A 17,450-nucleotide genomic window follows, 5' to 3' on the forward strand; every position below is an offset into this window, starting at 1 on the left:
TAGACTACTCAACAACTGTCATTTTTTCTTTTTAGCACCAACACTGTGGAATGTTTCCCTACATCCCTACGTGTTAAGCCATCATGGGCAAAGTTCACAGCTGCCCTTAAAAATGCATCCATTTGGGCTTGCCTTCTCTCCTTGTGATTTTGTCTAATGGGACCCGGCGGGGGGGGGGGGGGGGGGGGGGGCTTAGATTGCACCTGGCTATTTCTTTCTGCTATAGCTGGTCATTCAGCATCATCAAATCTCTTGTTCATCCTTCTTCTTTCCTCTCTTGTCTGATTAAGGAGTTCCTCTTCTATTCTCTAAATATTCACTTTAAGCCTGTAAACAGCTTTGATGTGATGCACTAACAGTAGTACAGAAAGTATCAAATAACCTATAGACACGGAAAAGTTACAGCTTTAAAACAATTAGACTGCTGTAAGAACTCCCTGTTCTTTATGATGCTGTTACCAAGGAACTATAAAAAGATATCTAACAAAGCAATGGATATGTGTGGATAAGTACTTGAACATAGTGCATAATAAGCTCCCCTAGCTCTCAGAACTCCATTCAGGTTATTAACATTTACATACCTTCACATACTGCTCAACCTCTGTCACAATTCCCATGACTGCAGAATAGGCCTCCTCCAGCCCTGCTGGGCCATCAGGCATCCTAGTCAGTGCATTCCGATAGAACTTCTCTTCTTCAGAGAGCTCATAGTGAACTCCTACCTGTTTAAAGGATAATAAATTCAAAAATAAAATAAAATCTGTGCCTCATAAATATCTTTTTTTCCCCCAATATTTTTATTAAAGATTTTTAAATCACATCAATAAACAAGAACAGCTAGGAATCAAAATGATACAAATTGCAATGACATTGGTAATAGTATAACCCATCATCTCCCTCCTCCCCTCCCCCCCCATTCCCAAAACATTACTCTACTAGATGGTTAGTCCTCCGTAGTTAGAAAATCATCCAATGTCCTGAAAGTCTCAACTAGGTGGCACCATCAATCTTGGTGCATCAAGGTCTATCCCAGAGCGGGATCTCCATGTGGCATATTTGTCCCATTGTTTATGAAACTGTATGATTTGTCCCGACCTAAGCGCTGTCAGTTTAGACATCTGATAGAGATAATCCATTTTGTAGGTTACTTTCAGCACTGGAGGCGGTAGCGGGCTTCTCCAAGCCGCTGCCAATACAATTTTTCCCGCTACCAGCAGGATTGATAACAAATTATGTATCTCCGGCTGAACCCCTGGTGAGCAAAAGTGCAGAAGACAAGATTCTACTGTCAGCGGATACCGCACTCCTGTAATTTGAGGTAGCAGGAGGATCACCTCGGACCAACAGGTCTTTATCTTTGAACAAGTCCACCAGATGTGGAGCATATCGCCCTTCTCAGAACATCCCCTCCAGCAATAACCCGTTCCTTGTTTGTACATTTTTGCTAGTCTGTACGGGGTGAAATACCAGCGATACAGCATTTTGTATCCATTTTCTATCAATGAGCTAGAGACAGAAGCTTTCAGCATATATCCAAAGGCCTTCTCCCTCATACATATCTTAAATATGTTTAATTATCTGGTCTAGATATTAATAGTCTAATATATTCTCTTTGATCAAATACACAAAGGTATCAACACCATGCTGAAATTATAGATGGATTGTTATGAGTATTTGTAATCTGAATACCTGGTATCTTTGACTCTGAATTCTGGGTAGGGACAGAATTACCATCTTCCAGGAGAACATTTCTTGGTACAGCTTGTACCTGCAGTCTTCAATTGGAGGGTTTAAATAAATCACTTGATTTGTAATCCTCAATTCATGCACAATATTCTGCAGAAAAAAAAAAACAAAATCAGAAAAGTTAAGGACTCGAGTGGGGGAGGAAGTGACGTCACAGACAGGAATGGTTGCATAGGAGAGGAGATCTGGGCAATTCCCCACAAAAGGAGAAATTAGATCTTACCTGCTAATTTGCTTTCCTTTAGTCCCTCCGGACCGGACCAGGATTGGACTGATGGGTTGTGCTCGCCTACCAGCAGGTGGAGACTGAGAAAAACTCTGACTCTAGAGAGCCAATAGGAGCCCTGGCCATGTGACAGCCTCAGTATTTGAATAACAAAGCAGGAAAGAAAGAAAGAAAGAAAGAAAGACCATCTGTGCCGTATGGAATCCTAGCAGCCACAAAGCACTCGGCAATGCCAAGTATCAGAGCTCACCAACAACTCTTACCAGAGAAGTGGTATGGCCCGATTTGTACTACAGCTCACCAGCAACTCTCACCAGAGAAGTGGTATGGCTCCCTTGTATTATAGCTCACCAGCAACTCTCACCAGAGAAGTGGTATGGCTCACTTGTCTTATAGCTCACCAGCAACTCTCACCAGAGAAGTGGTATGGCTTACTTAAAGTTTCACATATATATACTAGCATGGCTTACTTAAAAGTTCACATATATATATACCAGCAATTGGGTACCCCAGCAACTCTCACCAGAGAAGTGGTATGTCCCTTTTGTAGGAAAGCTCACCAGCAACTCCTACCAGAGAAGTGGTATGGCTCACTTGAATTAGAACTCACCAGCAACTCTCAGCACAGAAGTGCTAAGGACCTCAAAGTTCTATACATATATAGATATATAAATATATACATACATATATAGATAGATATATAAATACATACATACACATATACTCCAGCAACTGAACCCACCAGCAACTCCGACCAGAGACGTGGCATGGTCCACTTAAAGTCCTATATATGTACAAGCGTCTTTTTTTTTTTTTTTTTTTTTTTTTAATACCCCGTTGAAAAAGTGACAAAATATGGGAGGGGCCTGGTCCGGTCCGGAGGGACTAAAGGAAAGCAAATTAGCAGGTAAGATCTAATTTCTCCTTCCTTAGCGTCCCTCCGGACCGGACCAGGATTGGACTGATGGGAAGTACCAAAGCAGTAACCTTAAGGGAGGGACCCTTTCAAACCCCTAAGCATCTCCGAGTTGCATAGATCACCTCCTGGCAACAATGAACATGTAGAGTGTATATCAATCAAAAGAGAATGAAGATAAGCTCAAAATGGCACCGTACAAAATGTGCACCTAGTGCACCAAAAATCGCTGTGCGAAGGAACGAACCCCGCTTCTCAAGATGGAGCATATGTTATAACACTCTCAGGAAATGGTCCCCCAGTGAGTAGACAAATAGAAGGTATGAATTCCTTAATACGTCGAGATATAGTGAGGCCGAAACAATGGCAACCTTACCTTGACTAGAAGTACCAAAAGGAAGGACCAAATAGCTTGTAACAGTTCTCTAAATATATAAGATCTGTTTTAATATGTAAAGCATATATAAAGCATATAATTTCCTGTGATCTTGAACGCCAGTAGAAGAGTCCAGACCAGTAAGAAAAAAGTGATTGGAAAAGATGAAAAATGGGAAACTAAGGTAGAGTGAAAAAGAAATACCCAGGTGAAGAAGTACCTCTTACCTAGACGTACTAGCTGATTGGAAAAAAAAGAAAACCTGTAAGAGAGAAACTTGCAGTCCTGACCCTGCTAGCTGAAGCCATGGCTACTAACAACAGTGTCTGAAAGGAGAAAGAAACCTTAAAGGAAACAAGATGATTTTGAATCATCGTGCGAAGAAGAATAACACCCTGTCCCTCTGACAATGTCACTAAGGCACAGAGGCTAAAAGCTGAGAAGAGAATACTGCAACTACAAAAGATGCCATCCTGCTTAGCAAGGCTGAATGCCTGTCCCAGACTGAGAGCATGCACCAGCCTGAGCAAGAGAGAAACAAAGAGGCCGGACTGGGGCAGAGAGAAGGTCCTCTAGAGAAAACAGAAAACCCCCTCGGCTCCATAAAAAGTCAAGATGACAACCTAAAAGGCAGCCTGGTATATCTGCAAGGAAAAACAAAAAACATAAGGGTTACGCCCCTGAGATCCAAATATCTAAGCGAAATGCCCGACCTGAAGAGAAGGCCACCATGCCAGAAGGGGATGGCATGCTACAGGGCTGGTCAGATGGTAGATCCATACAAATGACTCCCCTTGAATAAAACAGACATCAGCCATGAAATAAACCAAACGTCAGTGCGGATGTGAACCCACCTAGGAGGCAGGACGATTAGAGTCAGAGTGAGAACCGAAGCTGGGCCTCCCCGATGACATCTCACTGCACTGTTCGCTAGATTACCCCTTAGGCAGCTTACAGAGAAAAGTGAAAACATGCAAAAATAAAATGACATACATGTCAATCGTGTAAAGGAGGGCACATGCAAGCCCTGTAAAGAAACAGAATGACCAGATAGTAGAACTGTCCGAGGAAAGGATGTACCTTCAATACACAAGAAGACCAGAGACCTACCAGGGGCCTCAATACGTAGCCTAAGAAGGCAACAGACCTACCAGGAGACCGAAGACCATTCTGAAAGAACATAAGCTAGAAACAGTCCTGCCAGAGAGCAGGATTGAGTCTTTGAAGTAACCTAAGATGATAACAGTCCTATGAGAGTACAGAAAGAGCATTCCGGACTAACATAACATGGCAACAATGCTGACCAAAGACAGAGTGCTCAGAATAAAACGCTAGCCCTCAGGGATACCTCCTTGCTCCGAGAGCGACTGACAGTCCCCTAGTTGCAATGTAAAGAGACCACATGGTAATCCTGAAAGCAAACCGAATGCCAAGAGCCAAGAAGGAAAAAATTAAGTTGCAAAGTAAAGAGACCACATGGTAGTCCTGGAAGTAAAACCAAATGCCAGGAGGAATGTCCTACTCAACTAATGCCGAAAAGAAGAGCAGCAGTCTCGGGGAAAAAAACAAAAGGGAAGCTGCAAATGCTTCAGAACACTCAAAAAGATAAAGAGCACGGGAGTGCAGCTCATGAGACTGCAAAAGGCAATTGCCCAGGGAAAAAAACTTGCAACTATGTCGCATGTAACCCCAAAATATTGTGGAGACTGCGAAATATTTAGACGACTCTTGACCACCAGTACTAGGCATCCTGAGAACCATAAAAATTGCACTTCTCGGTCTGCGACTTGCTGACTTGTCGACAAGAGGTTTTTTTTTTTGTTGTTTTTTTAAATAGCTAGCTGACTCGCCATGAGTGAAGAAGAATCTCCCCTTTTCTGAGGGGTAGCATAACTATGATGAACTTTTAGAGACTGGAAAACAGTGTTGTGAAGGGACATTATTGCGCATTGTGAGCTGGTCACCCTTCCAGGACCCAGCCCGGGCGGACCCTGCTTAGCTTCCTTCACACCGGGCTCTATCCTTCTCAGAAACTCTCCTAAGAGAAATATGCAGAAAAGTTTGTATCAAAAAATGTGCTGCACGAAGCTTCACTATGGATCGAAGGCTTTCATGAAAAAGACTTGAGACTTTGAGAGCGCTCTTGACAGCATTTAGAATTGAAATAGGAGGAAGGAAAATTCCTTCTTAGGAACTAGGTTCTTGTGATAAAGATTTGAGACATTGAGAGTGCGCATGACGGCAGTGAGATTCCAAATAGGAGGAAGGGAGATCCATTCTTAGGAACTAGAAATTAAAATTGCATTCGGAAGAATCAAGAGAGAAAATGGTCTAAGATCCAAGAGTCTATGTAGGGAGACCCCTACTTCACATGCCTTGCCGTGAGAGCGATAGAGAAAGGAGGCGAAATGAAAAGCATAACCATCTAAAAATAAAGCCGCAAGAACTCCTGGACAGAGGAAATAAGAAAATGACTGTCATGTAAGAGTAGCCTGCAACTATGAATTCATGACCCAAAGTTAAACAGGTGAGAGTGGCATGTACCTATGATAACATCCTTACTGCCCCCATGCCTGTGGAAGAACAAACGTACAGCTAACATATAGGAAATATCCTGGTATGGAAAGCAACCTAAGTGCAAAGGCATAAAGTATAAAGTACTACATGCATCAACCTTCTCCTACAAGAGCACGCAACTCTGGAATGTACTGCCACGCGGCAGTGGGATACAAATGCAATTAAATAAATAAATAAATAAACCTTTTCGAAAAATGCTATAACAAAAAAAAAACACAACTGTGAACTACCTTCCCACAGTCACATTGGAGCCGACTCTGTGGGTGCTGTGGGTGCTTGAGCACCCCCGATATTGAGAAAAACTCATGTATATGTCCAGGGAGGGGTCATTTTCATTGGACTTAGCACCCCCAATAATTTTGAAAAGTTGGCTCCTAGCCCACAGACAAACGCCACCCGAGATTATAAAGAAACAAACATCAAACAGGCTGGCCAAGTAATGTATATATAGTGGGACACAGACATACAGGAGTCCCAGAAAGAGAAATAAATTACTAAAACTGGGACCTGCACCCAGTTCTGTAGCCCACCTTTTGATGCTGCTTTTAACTCCTAACCCTTATTCACTCTGTTCAGGACCCTTATTTTAAACCTGCTCACTTTAAAATCTCCTTATCTCTTGTTTGTTCTGTCTGACCTAATGAGATTGTAAGATCTGAGGAGCAGGGACTGTCTCTTCATATTCAAGTGTACAGCACTGCGTTTTTCTAGTAGCGCTTTAGAAATGATAAACAGTAGTAGTAGCAGCTTCAGAGACTGTAGTGCTGACTATTAGGCTACAGCAACCAGCTACTCAACATTAAAAACATAAAAGCAAAGAAATGACCCCCCTAAAGAACATAGGCGACTCCTGAGAAAGATCAGCCCCAAACGGCCCGAAGACGGCGAAAAAGAAAGTCCCGATGCACCCCCCAGCGGTGCACAATATTTACAGGAGCCGGAAGAGGAGATCCCCGACGCTGGCATACAGCGCGTCTCAGCTTCTCGGACATGACGGTAACGCGCGTGCACGCGCGTACCCGATTCGCGCCAAAATCTCTTTTTTTTTTTTTTTTTTAAGCCCTGCTCCGCCGAACAAACCGCTAAGGGAAGAACACAAACGGCAGTGCTAAATAAAATACAGCTCAACTCAAAGAGGGCTGAAAACAAAATGCTGCTGCTTACTCTTTTTTTTTTTTTTTTTTTTTTTACACAGCTGACTCACAGCATTCCCATGCAAACAGAGCTGTCTGCTCATTCAGTCAGTGGGGACAAGTTGTCTTTCATTTTTTTTTTTTTTTTTTTTTTTACACCTAAACTCCTCCAAATTACTGCTGCCTCTTTTTTTTTTTTTTTTTTTTTTTTAACCAGCTAGATAATATAGACACCTAAAACAGCCACCAGAGCTGCCTGCTCGTTAAAGTAATGGGGAAAACTCCGCTGAAGAGTAATAGAACAACACATAGCTGTCTGCTCGTTAGAAGCCGGGGGGATGTAGCTTATCAGATTTAATTTTCTATAGTGGCTGCCTCTCCCAAAGACATACACCTTTCTAAACAAAGGGTAGTCCTTCCCAGCTATGTATGGGAGATGGGGAGGAAGGGGGGAGGGACCCGGAGACATCCGAGTTTGACACCCCCAGAGGCTGTAAAAGAAAGGAAAAGAAGTCCCTACCTGACCAGCGTCTAACAGAGAATTCCTAGGCACAGAAGAAGAGGTAGCAATGCTGTTCTTATTGTAAACCTCTAAAAGAGAAAGAGAGAGACTAATGGGCTCGCTTCCTACCTGCTGGGAGACTGAGAAAATACTGGGGCTAAGGTCACATGGCCAGGGCTCCTATTGGCTCTCTAGAGTCAGAGTTTTTCTCAGTCTCCACCTGCTGGTAGGCGAGCACAACCCATCAGTCCAATCCTGGTCCGGTCCGGAGGGACGCTAAGGAACAGCTAATTATCCATATCCATCAGTGTTACCAAAAGTAAACATTTGCTTTGGTGGTAGCAATATTGGCGGGGTACTGTCCTAAAGAACCACAGTGGTAAACAAGGGCATCTGTCTGGTTTTGCCTACTCAGGAGCAGCAGTGCCTAGTGCCACAACACCTGACATAGTGGACAAGATGGCACCAACATCAGAGCCCACCCGATCACAGTCCCCCGATCTGTTTGCAGCTGGGACGATGCAAGCTACACCACCTACCTTCTTTGATGAGCCTCTCCAGGAGATCTGAAATTGTCTTTGAGACAATAAATTCAATATTAAGGCAGTCAGTATTCTCAATGGAGATGGGTAGATAGTGGGGTTCCCCAGGGGTCTGTTCTGGGACCGCTGCTTTTTAACATATTTATAAATGATCTAGAGATGGGAGTAACTAGTGAGATAACTAAATTTGCTGATGACAAAAAGTTACTCAAAGTTGTTAAATCACAAAAGGATTGTGAAAAATTAGAAGAGGACCTTACGAGACTGGGAGAGTGAGCAAGTGCAAAGTAATGCATGTGGGAAAGAGGAACCTGAATTATAGGTACGTAATGCAAAGTTTCCCATTAGGAGTCACCAACCGGGAAAGGAATCTAGGCGTCATCGTTGATAAAACCCTCTGCTCAGTGTGCGGCGGCGGCGGCTGCTAAGAAAGCAAACAGAATGTTAGGTATTAGGAAAGGAATGAAAAACAAAAATGAGACATTATAATGCCTTTTGATCGCTCCATGGTGCAACCACGCCTCGAATATAGTGTTCAATTCTGGTCGCCGCATCTCAAAAAAGAGATAGTCGAATTAGAAAAGGTACAGAGAAGGGGGGCAAAAATGATAAAAGGGATGGGACGACTTCCCTATGAGGAAAGGCTAAAGCGGCTACGGCTCTTCAGCTTGAAGAAAAGATGGCCGAGGGGAGATATGATAGAGGTGTATAAAATGAGTGGAGTGGAACAGGTAGACTTGAATCACTTGTTTACTCTTTCCAAAAATACTAGGATTAGGGGGCACGCAATGAAGCTACAAAGTAGTAAATTTAAAATGAATTGGAGAAAATATTTCTTCACTCAACGTGTAATTAAACTCTGGAATTTGTTGCCAGAGGATGTAGTAAAAGCAGTAAGCTTAGCAGAGTTTTAAAAAGTTTGGATGGCTTCCTAAAGGAAAAGTCCATAGACCATTATTAAAATGGACTTGGGGAAAATCCACTGCTTATTTCTGGGATACGCAGCATAAAATGTATTGTACTGTTTGGGATCTTGTCAGGTACTTGTAACCTGCATTGGCCACTGTTGGAAATAGGATGCTGGGCTTGATGGACCTTCGGTCTGTCCCAGTATGGCAATACTTATGCATTCATGAAGGCTTGCTTTACAAATAGGTTTGTCTCTTTTTGTCTACAGCAGTCTTTTTTCTCCACTTTGCACTATTTTGGCAATCCTGCTGATACAGGGTATTGTTGTAGAAGAGATTATTTTTTAGTAATTTCAATTACCCCAATGTTGACTGGATAAATGTTACATCAGGGAACGCTATTCCTAGACATAATAAATTACTGCTTCTTGGAGCAACTGGTCCAAGAACAGACAAAAGAGTAGTGCTATTTTAGATCTAGTCCTCAGTGGAATCCAGGGCATAGTATGAGAGGTAATGTGTCAGGCCTGATGGGAAACAATGATCATAATATGAACAAATTTGAACTGATGTCATTAAAGAAATCTACTGTAGCAGCATCTAATTTTCAAAAGGGCGACTATAATAAAATAAGGAAAATTGTTAAAAAGAAGCTAAAAATGTCAGTCAATAAGGTTAGGACTTTACAGGCATCGATGTTATTCAAAAATACAATTGTGGAAGCCCAAACCAGACGTATTCCATGTCTTAACAAATGAGGAAAGAACAGTAAACAACAGCCAGTATGGTTAAAAGAAGTGAAAGGATATTAGAGTCGAAAGAACATCGTTCAAAGAACAGAACAAGGATCTGAATGAAGAAACTAAGCAGCAACATAAGCACTGGCAAACTAGATGCAAAGCATTTATAAAGGATAAAAGAATATGAAGAGAAACTTGCCACAGAGACAAAAAAATCATACTAAACTTTTTCAGGACAAAATACAGGATAGTGTTAAACGGTCACATTTCTCGGTGGAAGAAGGTGAATAGTGGAGTACTGCAGAGATCTGTACAGGGACTGCTGTTATTTAACATTTATAAATGATCTGGAAATCAGAAAGACAAGTGAGGTGATTAAGTTTGCAGATGATGCAAAACTATTCAAAGTTGTCCAAACACATGTGGACTGAAATTGGAGGAAGACCTTAGGAACTCAGAAGACTGGGAATCCAAATGGCAGATGAAATTTAATGTGGACAAATGCAAGTGATGCACATTGGGAAATATAATCCAAATCATAGTTATCTGATGCTAGGATCCACCTTGAGAGTCAGCACCCAAGAAATCTAGGTATCATTATAGATAAGACACTGAAATCTTCTGCACAGTGTGCGGACAAAAAAAAACCAAACAGGATGCTAGATTAGGTAAGGATGGTAAATAAAGCCAAAAGTATTACAATGTCTCTCTATCGTTTCATGGTGTGACCTCACCTCGAGTATTGTCTTTAGTGCTGGTCACCGTAACTCATAAAAGATACAGCAAAATTAGAAAAGGTTCAAAGAAATGTGACCAAAATGACATGAAGAAAGGCAAAAAAAAAAAAAAAAAGAGGTTAGGGTTCTTCAGCTTGGAAAGGGACAGCTTGGAGGGGAGGGGGAAATAGATGATTGAGATCTACAAAATCCTAAGAAGTGTAGAACAGGTAAAAGTAAACAATTTTTTATTCTTTCAAATATACAATGGGAACACAATGAAATTAAACCGAAATACTTTTAAAACAAAATAGGAGGAAATATTTTTCCACTCAGAATAGTTAAGCTCTGCAATTCATTGCTAGAGGATGTGGTATCAACAGTTAGTGTATCTGGGTTTAAAAAAGGTTTGGACAAGTTCCTGGAGGAAAAGTCCATAGTAAGCTACTGAGACAGATATGAAGGAAGTCACTGCTTCTCCTGGGATCGGTAGCATGGAATGTTGCTGCTATTTGGGTTTCTGCCAGGTACTTGAGACTTGGATTGGCCACTGCTGGAAGCAGGACACTGGGCTAGATGGACCATTGGTCTGACTCAGTATGGCTATTTTTATGTTCTTATGCAACAATTTTTTTTTAAGTCATCTCAGGACAATTTTTCATAACGAGCCACCCTCTTAATATCTTTATCTGAAAATAAGATAATCCTTTTTAAACTAAAGACTTTAAAACTTATTTTGTGGTGGAAAGGTACAAATGATTCCCTATGTGGCTTGTGCCACTCAGTCACATAGGAAAATTTCTTCAATTGAAACCGCATGTGCTTGCAATAGGGACAAGCTTTTTTTTTTTTTTTAAGTTTCCCTGCAAATGCTTGATAAATACTTCTGATTTAAGTTCTATTTTCTTTGATGTGGATGAAGGTGAGCCGGTCGATATTGTACATCTTGATAAAGAAGTGAAATGATTGCTTGTCAGTTGATGGGAATTTGATGATAATTAGGTCTAAATTGATAGATGAAGTAGTGGTATTGTGAGTTGCACTTGCTTGATTTCCTACATTTTTTTCTTTTTTTGTTTGTACTCCAGTTCTGTTCCTTAATTTGGACTTGTTTTTTTCTTTTCTTGCTACATTCGAATTGTAGGTTTCAAAAATTTACATTAAAAAATGGTCAATATTCTCAATGAGGTTACGTAGTCAAGCATGCTGGGGATCCGTGCTAATTATAAATGACCTAGAAACAGGAATAATGAATGAGGTGATCAAATTTGCTAACAAGGTTATTCAAAATTGTTAAAAATCACGAAGATGTGTCAAAAATTGCAAAAAGAATCTTACAAGACTGGACACCCAAATAGCAGATGACATTTAATGTGCACAAGTGCAAAATGATGTATGTAAGGAAGAGGAACCCAAATTATAGCTACTTGATGCAAGGTTCCACATTAGTAACAACCCAGGAAAAGGATCTAGGTCAGAGGCGTAGCTAGGGTAGTTGACACCAGGGGCCGATCATTTTTTAACACCCCCCCCCCCCCCCAAATCCAGTACAAGGCATACCGAGAATACAAAACACTCAGGACCTATATAGAGAGCAATTATACCATACCATAAGCAGTAATTTGTACGAGTCACACAAGGAAAAGGAAAGCATCTTAAACACTACAGTGAGCACTAGAACATCAATTCACCTATTGTAAAACGAAAACAGACAGAATAGTACAGATCGTCAATCCTGCACAGTCAATGCCAACTGAAAGCCATGTCTTTTTCACAAACACAGATACACTCTAATCCACTATAGAATAAGTAATAATAAACTTTCTATTTAGACAAAAATTAAACTGAACACCCGATGCCAGACTCTGTATACAATGCAACACCAAAGAAACAGAAAATGTCCCCTAGTACTGTGCAAAATATAAAGACAGCAGATGTAAATTTGAAAAAACTAAAAAATACCAATCACCACTTTACAAATTAACAAATAGAAATAAAACAAATACAGAAAATAAAATACCATTTTATTGGACTAATACATTTAGCTTCCAGGGGCCAAAATCTCCTTCCTCAGGTCAATACAGTATAGTGATGTTACAGTATCCTATCCTGACCTGAGGAAGGGGGTTTTGTTCTCTGTAAGTTAAGTCAAAATGTATTAAAATTAGTCCAATAAAAAGATTACCTTATTTACATGTTAAAGCAAAAAAATAAAAATATGCTTTTTAATTTCAGTTTGTTGTCTCTGGTTTCTGCTTTCCTCATCTTCTTTTCAGTCTTCCTTCCATCCAGCATCTGTCTTCGCTCTCTCTCTCTGCCATCCACTGTCTGCTCTCTCTCTCTGCCCCTTCCATCCACTGTCTGCCCTCTCTGCCCCTTCCATCCACCATCTGCCCCAGTCTGCCATCTCTCTCTCCCTTCCATCCACATCTGCCCTCTATCTCTGCCCCTTCCATCCACCATCTGCCCCAGTCTGCCATCTCTCTCTCTCCCTTCCATCCACATCTGCCCTCTATCTCTGCCTCTTCCATCCACCATTTGCCCCAGTCTGCCCTCTCTCTCTCTCCCTTCCATCCACATCTGCCCTCTATCTCTGCCCCTTCCACCCACCATTTGCCCCAGTCTGCCCTCTTTCTCTCTCTCCCTTCCATCCACATCTGCCCTCTATCTCTGCCCCTTCCATCCACCATTTGCCCCAGTTTGCCCTCTTTCTCTCTCCCCCTTCCACCCATCATCTGCTCTTTCTATCCACCATTTGCCCCAGTTTGCCCTCTTTCTCTCTCCCCCTTCCACCCATCATCTGCCCTTTCTCTCTGCCCCTTCAATCCGTCTGCCCTCCCTCTCCCATCCATCCATCCAGGGTCTGCCCTCCCTCACACTCCCCCCTTCCATCCAGGGTATGTCCCCTCTCTCTCTGCCCCCTCTTTTCAGCCCCCAGTTCCAGCCCCCTTATTCCACCTGCCCCTGGTTCCAGCCCCAGCCCACATCTCCCACCTGCCCCCCTTTTCAGCCCCACTATCCCACCAGTCCCCAGCCCTTTTCTTCCATTAGTCCCGAGCTTCAGCCCCAGCCACTTCTCCCTGTCCCCTTTTCAGCCCCAGTTCCAGCCCCCTTCATCCACCACATGCCTTGCATCCCCCCTTTTCAGCCCCAGACCCAATCTCCCACCTGCCCCAGGCATGGACCCATTTTCCCTCCTGCCCCTTGTCAGACCCCAGTTCCAGCTTCAGACCCCTTCTCCCATCTCCTTCTTCCCATCTGAGCACCCCCACCCCTCCCCAATCCCCTTCTCCCCTCCGAGCGCCCATCTGGGCTCCCCCACCCTCCCCAATCCCCTTCTCCCCTCCGAGCACCCATCTGAGAACCCCTCTGGGCTCACCCACCCTCCCTCCCTCCCCAATCCCCTTCTCCCCTCTGGGCTCCCCAACCTTCCCCTTCTCCCCTCTGGGCTCCCCCACCCTCCCCAATCAACTTCTCTCCTCTGAACACCCCTCTGGGCTCCCCACCCCTTCCCAATCCCCTTGTCCCCTCTGAACACCCCCACCCCTTCTCCCATCTGAGCCCCCCCCGACCCGGTCCCGTCCCCCCTCGTGGAGAGCAGACAGAGCCCTGTCTCCTGCCATCACCCTTCATTTGTTTTTTTTTTTAAATCCATTGCAGGCAGCGACGCAGGCAGCGCTTCGCGTCTGCCCTGCGTGTGCTGTGAAGATAGAAAATCACCTCGTTAGCGTCGCCCTTCCCCCGTTGTGTCCCGCCCTCTTCTGAGGTAACTTCCTATTTCCTCGAGGGCGGGACACAACGGGGCAAGGGCAGACGCTAACGAGGTGATTTTCTATCTTCACAGCACACGCAGGGCAGACGCGAAGCGCTGCCTGCGTCGCTGCAATGGATTTTTTAAAAAAAACGAAGGGGGCAGGAGACGAGTGCTGTCCGGAGCACCCCCCCACCCGCTGACACCCGGGGCGGACCGCCCCCACCGCCCCGCCCTTCCTACGCCACTGATCTAGGTGTCATCATTGATATGTTGAAACCCTCTGCTCAGAAAGCAAATAGAACGTTAGGAACTAATGGCAAAGCAATGAAAAACAAAACAGACTATTATAATACCTTTGTGTTCCTCTAAAGTGTGGTCGACCCTTAAATACTGTGTGCAAATCTGGTTAGCAAATCTCAGAAAAGATATAGTGGAATTAGAAAAGGTACAGAGAAGGATGACCAAAATGGAGATGAGATGGGACATCTTCCCTTTGAGGAAAGGCTAAAGAGATGGAATTACAAAGAGGTATAGTTAGAACTCTCCAAAGTCACTTGGGGGGGGGGGGGGGAAGAGGGTTAGAGGTGTAAGAGGAGTAGGGATCCAGCCCGAGGGGGTAGGTTCTGGGATAACTTGCAGAGGAAAAGTGCTATTGAGTAATGATCATAGTTAGGGAGCAGTCAGAACTGATATAAGGGATTACAGAGGATAACACAGGGTCTTTGGTTGCCTGTACCCCCGCCGGGACTCTTGGAGGAGAGGGGGGATCCTGGAGTGGCAGAATAAATGAAGGCTGAATTAAGGAGAGTTAGTGCCCCTAGAAGTGGCAACTGAGAGGAGCAAAGAGCTCCAGGTGGGTAAGGCGAACCTAGCCTGAGAGCAGGGGGAAGCCTGTTCAAGGCCAGGGTGCTAGCTATGAGAAGTGCATTGCTAGAACAAGGACAGCCAAAAGGGTCTGTGCCTGAAAGAGAACTGGACTGTGATCAGGACTACCAGGGAGCAGCCTTGGATTATTGCTAGCCCGAGCTATAAATATGTAAATACTTTGAGCTTATTAAGTGAAACAAGTTGAAAAGTGATTCAGGTATCATAATCTTAAATGAACGGTATGACTGTTTAGACTAAATGTTAATTGTACATATGTTATAAAATGGTTCACCTGCCAATTGCAGAAAGTTCAGTAAAGTTGAATTTGCATAAAGAAACAATCCTTGTAGTGCTGTGTGGTTCTTTGGATCGGGAGTGCGGATGCTCCCTGGACTGGCAGAGAACCCTTTCTGAAGCCCAACTTTATTCCCCATTGCTACTGGATCTTTACTCCGGACCTTGACCTACCCTCAAGCTTAACTAGAAAGGACTCTTTTGATGACCCAGGTCGGATGCTGGAACTGAGCGATCCCCAGGTTACAGAGACTAGGTTTCTTCATCTTGAAGAAGAGATAGACGAGGGGAGATGTGATATATGTCAACAAAATCCTGAGTGGAGTGGAACAGGTAGATGTGAATCACTTGTTTACACTTTCCAAACAAGAAGGACTATGAGACATGCACTTAACACCAGAGAAAACAGGATACAGGGCTTAATGGATCTTCGGTCTGTCCCAGTTTGGTGATGCTTACGTACTTAAATAGTAACAAAGAAGGACAACTGTTTTGATTAACTGCCTACTCCCATGTTCTGTTTTCTCCTGACTTTAGCAGAAAAGATTTGAGTTATCCGAAGTACTCTAGACAATCTCTAGAACAGAAGTGAGGTTTTGGAGATCATTTGGCACATTAACAAGTACAGCAACACTTTTACACACCAAAGTTACAAGCCATCCCACCTAAACTGAGGTTACTTCTTGAATTAGTGTCCAGAACACTTAACCCATTTGCAGGAGTTAAATTATGAAATATTTTACCTCCAAATATTAGGCAATTTAACAGCTATTTATTATTTTGGAAATCTTTAAAAACATGGCTGTTTAGAAAATATCCGTCGTAAGTTTTAGGGGTTGGATTTTCAGTTTGCAGGAAATACCCGTCTTAAGTTTTAGGTTGGATTTTTAGTTTGCAAACAATATGCGATTTATATAATTTATGTAGTTTCCCAGGTATGCCCGGTTGTCTTTACATAATCCATATAGAACTCGACAAGAATATTGCAGAATATAAAACTTGTATTAGATTAGATTAGCACTTATGTACTATTTCTCGAGGAATCTGTTAGAAAAAAAAAAAAAAAAACCCAAGATTTACAAAACGATCATGGACAACTGTTACACCATTTCAACACTTGCAATAATCTACTGCTCATGTAATAAGCCCAACAGAACATCTTACTTTGATTTTTGGTTCCCCACCAGGTTTATGGCTGACTTGGGGGGCATCTGTATCCATATCAACTTCTGCTTTGTCATCAACTTGTCCCAAAAGAACCTGTGTCCAAGTCTTCAGCCCAGCTTGTAGACGAACTCCCAAGATTCTTTCAATCTAAGAATAAAGACAGAATGAAAATAGGCAAGACACACCAAAAAGACCAAATCTGAAATATTTCCTCAAACTACTCAATATTGTAAATATGCATTTGCTTAATGTTTTAAAAAAATTAAATTATTAAACCTAAGGAAAAAAAATTTAAAAAACACACACAGACAAAATACCCAAAACCACCAACTTACTTCCATATCAAGTTTATGGACCCAAATGGGCAAATTGGAATATGAATGAAGATTCAAATCATCCACAGCTTTCTGAACTCTGTTTAGGATTTCTGAAAATGTTTTATGATCATACATGCAGGTTTCCAACGATCGAACCTCCAAGTCTATTTTCTCTTCAATTATTAAGAGATCATCCACCTAAGGGAAAACATTGTACAGCTTGAGTGTGACAATTACAACTAGTTTCTAAAGTCAAAGCCACAAGACAGTAAATAAAGCCAAGAAGTAACAAAAGTTCTATTTAAGAACTTGTCTGCCCAACCCAAACAAAGTGACCTAAATGTTGATTCCCTCCCTCTCCCCCACTAAAATCGTTTTCACCTTGTACAGCAACCTTGGATATATGAGCATGCAACTAAAATCAATAACTGTGGTAGGTTGTCTCCTCTGCTCCCCCTCAGTAACTTGTTAGTATCAATAACCATAAGCCAGTGAAGTGAGGTCAGGCAGGAGATACTGCAGACATCATCTGTTCTCTGAATCACAAATACAAATAAATAATCCCAGTTTTAATAATCCGTTTTAAAATGCTATTCCCTATTCACTCCTTGCCTTCTTCCTCGATTCAAATTTGGCAGTCTAGTAGGTATTGCTTCTTTGAATGCATCT

At 42.6% G+C, this 17,450-nt stretch overlaps 1 protein-coding gene across 2 annotated transcripts in view; it reads right to left on the reverse strand.

The window, feature by feature from the left end:
• Nucleotides 1–17,450, reverse strand: part of DYNC1H1 (dynein cytoplasmic 1 heavy chain 1) — a 415,182-nt gene that overhangs the window by 371,247 nt on the left and 26,485 nt on the right. For both annotated transcript variants that reach the window (XM_030213839.1, XM_030213838.1), the window contains exons 9-12: nt 16,800–16,979; nt 16,462–16,611; nt 1,690–1,836; nt 582–722 (exon numbers count right to left, since the gene is read on the reverse strand). In XM_030213839.1, the coding sequence (XP_030069699.1) occupies nt 582–722; nt 1,690–1,836; nt 16,462–16,611; nt 16,800–16,979 (618 nt within the window). The remainder of the gene's footprint in view (nt 1–581; nt 723–1,689; nt 1,837–16,461; nt 16,612–16,799; nt 16,980–17,450) is intronic.

The sequence above is a fragment of the Microcaecilia unicolor genome, chromosome 9 (genome assembly GCF_901765095.1).
Source record: "Microcaecilia unicolor chromosome 9, aMicUni1.1, whole genome shotgun sequence".
NCBI lineage: Eukaryota > Metazoa > Chordata > Amphibia > Gymnophiona > Siphonopidae > Microcaecilia > Microcaecilia unicolor.